We start from the raw sequence: 12,744 nt of genomic DNA on the forward strand, positions 1-12,744 counted from the left end.
AGCACTGTTGTAGCCAGTGACCTCCAGGTAAATTCTTAATCTTACCAAGGTATTAAAAAATTCCTGGTTGTCTCAAGAATTTTCAGGATGAAGATAGTTCAGCCAGGCTGAATGAGCTGTGCTTTGCTTATGCAGAAAAACTCTGGCATGCAAGGTGGAGCAGGAAGTTCTTCTAAGTTTAGCTATGCAAAATCAAGCCTTTCCTGACAAGAGCTTAGTTTATGATGGTTAGTCTCAGAACTACAAAGGTTGGTGATGTTACCTACAGTTCCCATTTGTGCTTGTGCACAACTTAATTAAACTTTCAGAGTCATTGAAGTGATTGAAGTTGTTGTCACCAAATTCATAAGACCATCTGGGACTTGAATTGGATTTTATTAAGAAATCTGGTGTTACATGGTATGATAGAAAGGACACTGCTTTGGAAATAGAGTTGATACTGGCATTTGTCTTAAGGTCACCCATTTGTCAGAGGTCGCTTCTTATCCAGATAAATTCATTTAGAAAACCCATGAAATAATGGCATGTATTTTTCTCCAGTGGTCCATCCAAAGATGTCTTCAGTTGTTGACTGTTACTGTTTTTCATTAACAAAATTGAAAAGGGTGTCTCGCTGCTGGATTTCTCTAAGCAGTAATTTTAAAGTTGCTTGCTAGGCGACTTCAGCTGTACGCTGCACAGCGATGAGGTTTCTGTCTTCATAGCTTTCCTGTCATTAAATCACCAAGTGAGGGGCTGGCCTGCCACTGCCATTGCGTCCTGATGTACCACCTTGTCACTGAATGTGGGAATCTCCTCCTTCCTGTTGTCCCAGAAGTTTCCAGTGCATCTTTGGTTGAGTTTCTGGTAAGTGGTATTATGGACAAGCCTGAAACGGGGCAGCGCATTCACTGCAACCACAGACCAGGTGGACCAGGGGCTGCCAAGCCTGTTGAAAGCCGCTGTGACAGAATCCATGGGAAGCAGAAAAGGCGACTTTTTCCTTGATGTGTTTGTGGATTGTGCCTCCTGTGAGCTTTGCTCTCTGAAGAGCAGAAAGTGGGGTGTGGTAGATGTTGGTTTGGGATCCCACATTCTACTTGAACAGAAGGAGGGAATTTTGCACACGTAAGATTGCAAGTAGAAAAGACTTGTGATCTTTGAAAGCCGCAATCAATCTTCCCCCTCCCCCCCTTAGAAAAATGTGTATTTCTTTCACTTGGATGCAAATTCTTGTTTCTCTGAAACCTTCTGTATGAAACATGGGGCCCTCTTTTGCAATGGCTGGTTTACAGGCTGGGCCCTTGGCGGGAGCTGGGCTTGGCTAGAGAAGTCACGTTGGCTGGTGGAGCAAGCAAGTGAAAGGGTGAGATGGGAGGGGAGGGGATGGCAGAAAATAGTAACTAGGTGCGAAGGGGAGCAGTTGGAAAACGGATTTTGATTGAGGAAGACTAGGGAGGATGAAAGAAGTGAAGGTGTGTTTTGGGGAGGGTTGTAAAGGATCCTGGGAAGAGAAGGGCCAGTGGGAAGGTGGTTTTAATTACAGCTGTGCCACTTCGTGACACGCAAGCACGGTTTGTGCATAGTTTTGAGATTTAAAAATGACACTGTAGCTGACTGTGAAAATCAGACAGTGATTGCTGGAGTCAGCGATCTGCCTTTGGAAGGACAGGCAGTGCAGCCAAACTACGGACAGTTACGTGTGCGGGGATGCTGCTGCTCATACGGGCTTGGTTGACAACTAGTACTGAGCAGTGTCAAGTGAGGATAAAAACTGTGGCAGCTTGAGGATTTGTGGGTGAACTGTCTTCGCGTGCAAAGCTGGCATGAAGCTTTGTCAAGAAGTTACTTCTTCACTGAAAGGATTTCAGGCTCTGGAATGAGCTGCCTGGGGCGGTGGTTGAGTCACCATCCCTGGAGGTGTTTAAAAGACGGGTAGATGGGGTGCTCAGAGATATGGCTCAGTAGTGGACAGGTACGGTTGGACTCAGTGATCTCAGAGGTCTTTTCCAACCAGGAGATTCTATGATTCTTAATGTCGCCAAAAGCTCTGGTGTGCGTTTCTTTTGTGCCAGTGGGTTCACATACAGAGAAAATCCCTTAAATCTCTCTTCCCACTGCATCCTTTGCTTCCAGATGTGTATAATACAGCAGTGCAAGCAAGGATGCTCACAAGTAACTGTCTAGTAATGGCAACTAGTTGAATGTTTCTGTTCTTAACTTTTGAGCTACCAAACATGACGTGCTGCTACATTTGATTTCGTTATTTCCTGTTGCAAGCACTCAGTGTTTGAGCAGCAAAGGGTAAAGAGCAAGTAAGCTAATATGATACAATTAAGAGGGTTTTTTCTTTTCCTAATGTAATTGATTTTAATAAAAAATGGGAAACAGCATTAGAGTGTTACCTAGATGGAAGCATGTTTTCAAAAGAATAATCTCCTTTCTGCTATGTACATTGATTTTTTTTTTAATTATTTTTTTTCTGTCATCTGCACATGAACTTCATAGCAAGTCAGCTAAAATAAAGCAGGTGACATCTTGGCCTCACTAACACTGATACTTTCTTTTCAGAACACAACACAGACTTTATGATCATCAGATAAGGGTTGCTCTTGGGCCATTTTCTTTCACCTTGAATCTCTCTGGGGAGAGTCTCGTATTCCCAAACTAAAATCCCCAAGTGGATATCCTGTCTATCAAAGTTCCTGTCTGGCTGCTTTGGAGCAGAGCTGCAGCCATCGGGCTCTGCCCTTGCCAGGCTCTGCTTTCTGCCCCAGCCGTACCAGCCAGCCCCCGTGAGAGCATCGCTCCCGCACCAGGAGCGGTTCCGCATGGTGCTCTTCAGGCCTTTCCGGGACAATCCTGCTCCAGACCTGCAGCTTTTTGGATAAGCTGTTTGACTTTATCATCCAATCCAGTCTCCTTGCTGGCTTTGCTTTTGGAGAAGAGAGGCCTTCTCCCTGCTCAGCCCTAGGAAAGGTTTCCTGGGTTTGGGACTCTGTTTCTGGGACTGCCCAATGCTGTTGCTACCTTCAGAGGACAGTTTTAGTCCCTTCTGTGTCTTTCATGCTCTTGGCTTCCCCGAAGGGACAGTGGGTGTCCTGCAGCCAGTGCTCTCAGCTGCTGCATCCCACTGCAGACCAGCAGTTGCAGTGGGGGAAGCTGGAGGTGCAGAAGCAATGGTGGTCTGCCTGCTGCCTCTGAGCCTTGCTGCTGTGGGACTGTGGGTGGTAAAAATAGGATGTTTCAGCAGTTTCTTCCCAGCATCTGCAAGGTAGGACCTTCCAGCAGCTATACTGTGCTGTTTTCCACTTTTCTTCTGAGAATCTCCCATCCCAAGGCTGATTGCAGCTTCTGGAGTGTCCCAGTGGCTGATGGCAGCATCAGTTGGTTTCATCACCTTCTGAGTTTACTCTGCAGTTGTTCCCCCCCCACCCCGGCCCTGCTTATACAGGTGAGAGTGAAGCCCTGTGGGACTGAAACCTGTATGGAGTAGATCGCTCTGCTGTGCTGCACAAAGGTTCTCCTGCCCTCGTCACCAGCCATGGCTGGGGAGGGGGAGCATGCTCTGCTGGACACATCGCTGTGGCCCATCAGTCTGGCACAGGCCCCTTCTGGCCACCAAAGTTTAAGTGTAAATCAGCTGTAGAAAACTCCCTGGTCGATAGAAAGTGGGTTCTCTGTTGGCTTGCTCCAGGTCACTGTGTCTCTTCTCTAACAGCCTTTCTTCCCCTGTGACAGCAAGCTGAGCTTCTTGGGGCTTCTACCTTGTCTGGAGCAGGTCTGTCACCCCTGCTCTCGGCTGTGGTTTTGAACTGCCATTGGCTGCCCCAAGGTACTGCACAGCTCTTTCCTTTTTCTCCTTCCTCATTGCACTCATCCTCCTTCAGCTGCTGGTGCTTGTGGCTGGTGTGGTTAGGTTACAGCAGGTGAAACCTCTTCAAAGCAGTTGGCCTTGAACCCCTGAACTGAAAGTGTTTTGCTTGGGGCAGGTCCTCTGTCAATCTACCTGGTAGCTGGGAGCCTCACCCTGTCTGCCAGCATGCTGGTCTGAACCATGCGTGAGAAGCCTGGCCGTGGCTGACAGGATAAATGAGCTGTGGTGGCAACTGATGTGTTTGGAAAGGCATGAGGCACTTTCCTCGAAAAGCTTTGCAGCTTTTTGTTGCTAGACCTAAGCCTTTTTTGTAACCTTCATAGAAGTGTAGTCAGAGGCAGCTGTGTTACTGCAAGGAGATGAGGCATATTGGGTTTTCAGTAGTTGGGATCCATTAAAAAACCCACCTCTGGGCCATTTCCTTCACTGTGGACTGCCCAAAGTCACTGCTGTAAGAGGGGCTTCCTTGTGCCAAGCATTGGATGAGTACCTGTGAACAAGTAATTTTAAAATACAGGGAATTCCACTGAAGCTTGTTGGTTGAATTATCTGCACTGTTCTGCAGGTAAAATACTTGCAGTTCAGTGAGGAACCCACATTTGGTTCTCCTAAAACAAGTAGATCTTTGCAGCACAGTCCATTTGATTCTTCAGCCCTGGCGGCAAGTTGTGCCAGAAAAAATCCTTTCATGCTTCTCAGTCTCCTTCCCTGGAAAGGCAGGTAGTGCCCATTGGTTCTCACTGTGCTGCCTGCAGGGGCTGCCCAGGTGTAGTGACTGCTGTGGGGGGCTCCCCTCCTGGGGCGATGGGGGAAAATAACGACTTAAGAACAAAATGGTAGGTTTGGTTGTTGTTGGGTTGGGGTTTTTTGGGTTGGTTTGGTTTTTTTTCTGGACAAGAAACTGTCAGAGATGACACATCAAAACAGACAAAAAGCTGAGAAATTAGTAACTTCATCAAGCCGTCCATCAGTCTGGAATACAGTTATACTTTCCCAATTTTCCATGTTACTCTTCTTCAGTTGCCCTGTTACAGACAGGTTAATACCAGCCATGGCAAACATTAAGAAAAGGGGAATAGGCAATCAAAAGTAAATTTAATTAATGTTTCTGCACTTCTGGGTTAGTAACCAACCCCAGCTTACCTATACAAATAAGACAAGTCTCTGTTAGGGCTGGATGGTGTCCTCCTTGTCCCCTTGGCAGGACAGCTTTTGACCTGGGAGCCGTAGCCATTGGCACTGTGTCCTGTGCTTTCCCTGCAGAAACCAAGCAGTAGGTGGTAAAGCTGATGAATCATAGAATCATTTAGGTTGGAAAAGAAGAAAAAAAGATATCTCTTTGTGAGATCTCCTGCTGTTTCTGGAGTAAAGCTAATGTTTGTGTTCATCCTCAAAGCTAAGGATACCCCACTGTCCTGCTCTTGAGGCTGCAGGAACCAATAATGCAACTCTTCCCTCCTCACTCTGCTCTAAAGCTGCAGAGCAGGGAGGCCTGCAAACACAGAATGGCAGGATTTTCTTTTCCACAGTGGAGCTGTGAGGGCAGTTGGCAGCAGCAAACCTCAGCTTTTTTGTGAGCTGGAAACGGTTGCAAAATCTGAATATCAGAAACAAAAGGCATGACCATTTTTAGACTCGGGGCTTGCATGTGTTTCCCTCCCCCTCTGCTGAAGGCAGAACGGAAGGGAGCGGGGCTCCCTGTCCTCCCCATCTTTCTTGGGCTCTGGAATGTGGATGGGGCTGGGGGGAGAGGGGGAGTCCCAGATTGATGGCTTCCCTCGGGAAAGCTGCTGCAGCTGAAATCTTGTGCTTTAGCTGCCTGTATGGTTGCCAGGTCCATTTAGTGCATACTTCATTTTGCTCTCAGGGGTACACAAAGGGTTTTTATGAATGCTAAATTATGTAAACAAGGGTTTGATTCTTTCCGTCTGTTCCAGGATGGAGACATTAATAGAAGAGCTGGGGGACTCTGAAGCCGAGTACAAATGCTGTCATCTCACAGATCTTCAGGAGGAAGAGCAGCTCTCCTTTAGTCAGTCTGATTGCATTACCTCGTTGGACAACCTGGACTAGGTTGGCCTGTGAAACCCGTTCTCATCCTTGTCATCAGCAGTGCTACAGAAACGAATGTGTCTTCCAAACCAGCAGTGTACAGACCAGCTCAGAGAAAGCACCGCCGCTGTTGTTGGGCAAAGGAAAAGGGTTTGTTTCTTAATGTAAAGCAAAGCCCTCGCTGGTTGTACATTAATAATGTAATAATATGTAACTTGGCAGGAATAAAACTGGAAAGCGGATGCCTAAGAAAAGAATTAAATGCAGAGTTGTTCCTTCCCAGGGCTGTTTCAGCAGAAAGAGCTGCAGTCAAGCTAACCCCAACCCCTGGCTGTACATGAGGGAGTCTGTGTTGTTTTGCTGTCACCACCCTTTCTGTTGTCCAGTTCATTGAATTTTTCCAGAGTAGAGCTTTCTACTGTAAAACCTGTTTAAATAAATAACAGGGGATGAGGGGAAAAAGATGGGGTGCTGCTACTGAGAGCACTTTGGAGAGCAGCAAGGTTTGAATCATTTGCTGTTACCGAAGTGCTATTCCACCAGCTTTACCCTCCTTTTGCACCTGCAGCAGATGTTCAGACACCTCAGGCCTTCTCCACTGGGTGTCTTGCTCAACCTGGAGCAGCAATGCCACCTGCTTGGGCACAAGTTCGCTCCTGTACCTGAGTGAAGTGAGCACAGTGGCCACCAAACCCCTGTTTGCAGATTCAGGCCATATGCTCAAATGCTCTGTAAGAGCTGTCCCATTCCTTGCTTTTTCTTCTGGTGGAGCTGAAGGACCAACCCAGCCCATGCCAGGTACTGCCTCATGCCTTGGGCAGGATTTTTGGTAGGCGATAGGTGTGTGCAAGCAGCAGAAAGCACGAAACATTTCCATTTCTGCTGCACAAGGCCCTGTCCTGCTGTGCTGCCCTGCATGGAGCTGGGGAAGGGGAGGATGGGAGATGGGTGGCAGTGGCATGAGGAGCCTAGAAGGTTCTGTGCCCCATAAGGCCCAGCACTGCTGGGGTAAGCAGGGTGGTGGCTGGGCTCTTGTGCCTGTGTGCTATCTGCAACACAGTGGTGGCCTCAAAACCGGGCACAGGACCAAAGCCATGTGCCAGCTGTCCTGGGGCGAGGGGAGAACGCCGCCATCCCCACTTGGTTTTCTGTCACTTCAGATTTCTGTTCCAGCTAACGATTTTCTGGGCCATGTAGTATTGGCATGATCAAAGTCTGTCATGAAATGCTAAAATCCAGAGGGATATGGAGAAGAGAAAACACAGAGTTGCTTGAACGTTACTCAAAATATTTTAATGTACATGCTGTAGCCACATTAAAGGGGGAAAAAACAGCTTACAGAGATGAAAGATGTCAAGGGATATGATTTCATCATGCCAAAAGCTGTATATTTCAAAATGACTGAAGACAATAGCATGAGAATAGCTCTTTTTCCAGCATATGAAAACCAAACAAGGAAAAGGGAAGAACAAATGTGGATTTAGCTGATAGGTTAAGCTGTTCTGATCCACCAGGTAAAGAAGCATTCTTGTGTTTGTGGGGGTTTTTTTAACAAGTATAAATTTGGTATAAATAATACTCTAAGCAGTGCTATTTGTATATACCTAGTAGGCTGGAACAGCTGTAGTGTGTTGGGTAGAGAGTTAGATACTTACAGAGAACGATGACTGATGTAGAACATGACGAGAAGTATGAAACCCTTACCAGATACGGTGCTCAGGTAACACAACAGTGAACATCAGCCACAGGCAAGCGCAGTTCCTGCCTCAGTTACCAGGTGAGAGTTGCAAGTTCAGCAGCCTGTGTCCACACCGTCTGTGCTTACAGCGCTGCACCAGCCAACACCCAGCCCACCTCAGCTCTGCCCTCCTCAGTGCAGGAGCCAGGGCACTGCACCCCTGCCAAAAGGAGCCGCTCTTACCTCCCCTCCCCCCTTTGTCTCAAGCCCTTGGAGAAGATAAGGACAAGATTCAGCAGAAGTTCTGAACTCTACTGGCTGCATATAGGTCTCAGCTACTTTCCAAAGACTTCATGAGAGTCAGTGGAACTCCTGATAATAGAGGTTAAGCCCAGCCTACAGTGGACACCTAAGTCTAGCTGGCTTCTATGCTGATGATAACAGGAGTTGAATGTACAGACATCTACTACCTGGTGGGCCCTTTGCCAGTGTTGCTGGCAAAGCCCCACTCATTTGTCACTGTCAGATTTTGTCTCTCTCACCAGGCTCAAAAGTGTCAGTAGGAAGGGAACAGCTGCTTGCCCAGAGACAAGTGCTTACTCCAACCCATTGTATCCAATTTAGCAAAGCAACTACCTCTTTTCATTTCACTACCATCTATTTAAACAACGCTCTTCTCAGTGGGTTTCTCATCAATTTTCCAACAGGCCATGCAGACCTAAATCAGGGCTGAGGACAACTAAAAAGCAGAGCACCTAATGCTGCTGGAGGATCCAGCCTCTGTGCCATAGATGCTGACCAGCATCTGCTACTCCAAACTCTTTGTGAGGCACCCAAGGCTAAAAGTAACACAGGGGAAGCTACGCCACACAAAAATACTGTACAGAAAGAAATGAAAAGTAGTGTTTTCCTAGTGGGAGACTATTAGAGAAATCCCCTCAGTGGGAGGGAGAGAAGCCTGGAAAAAACAAACCTGGAAGCAGCAGGGTGGAGGAGGCTGAGAGTGGTGTGCAGGAAGGAAACCCTGAGGTTGCAGTGTGACAGAGAAATAAACCTTCTCAGTACTCTTCTGCCCCGAATGCCACGGCAGGCTGAGCAGACCAGACCTGTGTATCCACCTCAGAGTCAGGCTGTCGGCAGAGACAACTACATAGAAGACAAAAACATAGGCCTAGTAGCAGGAAAGCCTGCAACATGGGGCTTGTTCTCCCTGCCTCGCAGAAACCCTGCGGTGGGGGAGGGAAGCTGCGGGAAACAGGCTGTCCCTGCCTGCCAGCCCCAGCAGATTCTGGTGGCCTCCCTCCAGGACTGCCCCCTTGCTGAGAGGGAATTCACTCAAGACCCTACATAGAGGAGCTGCATGCACCAGGGCCCTTTTTTTTCTTCCCCAGCTGAGTGAAGCCACATTGCCACGGCTGCCTTCCACCAGGGAGCTTCTGCAGACTCCCTTCCAAGGGAGGGTTTTACCAGTGCAGATGGGGCTGTGCTAAACAAACAAAAGGGGGGGAGGAATGTCCCACTCTGTCCCCAAGCGAAGCAGTTGCAGAGCAGCAAAGGCTGTCGCAGACCATGCCAGAAAGGACGTGGGTGAGCACTGCTACCCTGTCAGCACGGTCCTGTGTGCAGAGCCCAGCTCATGAGAAGGAATCAGACTAAAACATCCGGCTGCACGGCTGTTTCATACACATGCAGGGCTACACCCCACAGGCCCGGTATGTGCTGCTGCTGAGCTGTAAGTCCAACTGTTTGTGCAGACACTTCACTGTGAAAGAACAAAGATTTTGAGACCAGCTATGCATCCATGCATTTAATCAGCTACTAAGGTAGCAAGGTAGACCATGTACCCTATAAATGTTTTTTAAGCCCTTAAAAAAACCCCCGCCAATCCCTTCTACTTTAAGTACAAAGCCTTCTCAACGCACCAGCTGTGGGAAGAAACAACGTGTCAAGACCTACAGGTACCATACACAATAGATGTTCTGAACATGACTTGTAAGAAACCCACTCCCAGTACAAAAAAGTACCCAAATGCCAGACCAAATCTCCCCCTAAGAAGAAGGTGACAATGTTCCATTTACAAGAAAATACTGCTTCAGTTAAAAATGCTAAAAAAAAACATTCTCCTGAGTTCATATAAAAATAATCATGTCTATGTATGCACACACATATTTACATACATTTCTGGCTTTCACACGCTTCAACCTTCTCCAGTAAATGAGGAAATATAAATACTCCATTACTGCTCTTTCTCCTCCTCACGTTTTTCAGCCTCTGCTTCTCCAACTGATAAGATGCCACTGCCATATTTTTTCACTCGGGTTTCTACTCTGGCAAGTCTCTGCTTCACCTTTTGTTGAGATGAGGTGTATTCTGCCAAGAGCCTCGCAAACCTAGTCTGCAGCGTATCCAGAGCTGTTTCAAGTTTTTCTACTTTTTCTTCCAAGTCTTTTGGGTCAGCTCCTGCTTTTGCTGCTTCCTCATCTATTAAATTGTCTTTCATCAGAATTTGTCGCCCTTTCTCTTCCAGAGCCTTTTTGGCTTCAGGATATTCTGTGAGGGCTTCCATTAAATCATCTTTAGACAAGCAGAACAAATCCGAATAACCAATACTCCTGATGTTGGCTGTCCTCCTGTTGCCAGATTTGCTACCTTTGATGTTTAGGATGCTGATTTCACCAAAGTAGCTGCCATCGCTCAGGACTACAAATTGGGTGATGCCATCATCTGCCACCACAGCCAATTTTCCCTCTTTAATAATGTACATTTCTCTCCCAATATCCCCTTTTTTGCAAATGTAGTCCCCAGGACTGAAGACTGTAGGTTTCAGTTTCAGCACCAGCTCAATGAGAAGTCCAGCTTCACAATCCTGGAATATACGCACTTTCTTCAGTGTGTCCAAATGGACATTGATGGCAATTTCAGCCTTCAACTTGTCCGGCAGATTTTTGAGAACTTCCTTCTCATCAACTGTTTTCTTGTTAGTCCAGAGGTAATCAAACCACTTAATAACCCTGGCTTCCAGATCCTTAGTCACTTTTCGGAACTGCATGTACTGTTTAATGGAATCTACTTTGGCCTGGAACTCTGCCCTGGAGGCATTCATATTGGAAATCATGGAGCCCACATTACCAACAATGGTAGCAAAGATCAGCACGCCCACCAGGAAGTCAACGACCACAAAGAGATACTCTTCATCTTTCACCGGGGGAGGTGTTTCTCCAATGGTTGTCAGCGTCAGCGTTGACCAGTACAGACTGTAAATGTACTTTCTAGACAGCTGCCCGTACTCTGGAATGGACACGTTGGGGTAGACCCAAGAGTCGCTTCCAAATCCGATGAGCTTCGAAATTGCAAAGTATATACACGCGTTCCAGTGGATGATGATAAGGATGTACAAGACAAGATTTCCAATACGGAAGATGTTTGGATAATTTGTCCTGGTTTCAGTACGGTCAAAAAACTCAAAGAGCCGAGAAATCCTCAGCAAGCGGTTAAATCGCAGTTCAGGGTAGTTCAAACCAAGCTTCAAATACGCCAGGTCTGTCGGCAGAAGAGACAGCACATCCAGTTTGAACTGCACAGTTCTGGTATAATGATCTCGTAGTTTCTTTTCATCCTGAACTAGCAAGCCTTGTTCAAGGAAGCCTTCAAAGAATAAAAATACATATTTCACGTGTTAGAATAAAAATACTGTCAACAGTACTGAGTGACTTACATTTCGGGTACCTGACAACATTAAAATTGTACTGTTATGCATACAGACATTGATACACTATAGGTTCATTTAATGAAAAATATTTAATTGCAAATTTAAATATTTCAATATCAAAGCTGATATATAATTGAAAAAGAGCAATGACTCCATTATTAACACAGTGCTCCCTGCAGTTTTCTGCTCTATTCTGGGACAGCTGTATCTTTTCTTTTTAGTTATCTTTGCAAAAAGAAAGGGGGAGATTCAAAGGTCTCATTTTTCATGAATCATTGCCATGAGTCATAACTAAAGTTAAGCAATTGTGTATAAAATCAGACTGTAATATTTTTAAATAAATACCAAGAATAAGTAGGTATAATGGATTGTTGCAAAATATTTTCTGAATAATACAGATACTCTTGAGATAAAGAAATCCAGTTTCCCCCCCTGCCCAAGCCATGCTTTTCCTCGTGTCCAGTGTTAAAGCTGACAGGAATTTCTATTTCATTTGGGGAAAATGGTTCGCGCTTTTTTTGTGTTTCTCATGAGAGCGCTACTAAGCAGTGTTTTCTTCATTCAAAAGACTTTGGAAAGTATTAGAATTTTAAAAATTATGAAAAGACAAACTGTGGTAAGAGACCTTAAATCAAACAGCACCTGTGTAAGAGTTCTCATAGAAAGGCTGCCTGAGCAGTACAGCTCCAGTGCTGGTTTGTACCTCTGAAAGCTCAAGGCACTGAAGATGTTCCATGCCTCTGTGCTGCAAAATACTTGCTGTAATTGCAAGTGGAGATGTCCAGCTGTCTGCCCACTAGGCCAGTCAGGAGGAAAAGTCCACTGAGAGAAGAGCAAAACATTCCCCGTGTATCAGGGATTATCACAATTTGCTAATCCTTTAGCAATCTACAAGCAGCAGCTTTCTCAGGGAAGCATCTGCTGAGGAAGACCAAGCTGCATTTCTTTGTGCCCGACCCAGCACGCTGTATTTCTGGAATGTGTGTGTATCTGCACAGCTGCCTCATGTATATCTGCCTTCAGGTATCTGCAAACTGACAGTGACTACAAATGGAAGTAGCTCCTATTAACAGAGTTGTGTAACTAATCACAAAAGTTGGCCAGGCAGATGAATTCTTGACTCACACTTATTAAAAATAACTTTGAAAACACCTTCCTCTTGAAGGGAGATAAAAGCCCCTCACCTCTTTTTTTGTTCCCTCACAGAACTGAAGTCCTACAGTAAAACCTTTTGAAAGCATCAAAACGCAGGGTATGTGAAACGGCCAGCTGCTGAGAGACATGAGACTTCTCTGCTTCACAGGGCACAGTCACCAAACAGGTGAAATGCAGTGAAACTGCCCCTGCAGCTGGACAGGAACACACCACAGAGAACCTGATGTGGATCAAGTAGCTGTCAGGCGACCCAGATCCCAGTTCACAGCCAGTCCCTGCCCTTAGCCGGGAATG

At 46.3% G+C, this 12,744-nt stretch overlaps 1 protein-coding gene across 1 annotated transcript in view; it reads right to left on the minus strand.

The window, feature by feature from the left end:
* Positions 1–9,822: 9,822 nt before the first annotated feature.
* The window catches only part of CNGA3 (cyclic nucleotide gated channel subunit alpha 3), a 20,884-nt gene continuing 17,962 nt past the window's right edge, over positions 9,823–12,744 (minus strand). The window contains exon 8 of the mRNA XM_029085438.1: positions 9,823–11,231. Within this exon, the coding sequence (XP_028941271.1) occupies positions 9,823–11,231 (1,409 nt within the window). The remainder of the gene's footprint in view (positions 11,232–12,744) is intronic.

The sequence above is a fragment of the Antrostomus carolinensis genome, unplaced genomic scaffold, assembly GCF_000700745.2.
Source record: "Antrostomus carolinensis isolate BGI_N321 unplaced genomic scaffold, ASM70074v2 scaffold18566, whole genome shotgun sequence".
Classification (NCBI taxonomy): domain Eukaryota; kingdom Metazoa; phylum Chordata; class Aves; order Caprimulgiformes; family Caprimulgidae; genus Antrostomus; species Antrostomus carolinensis.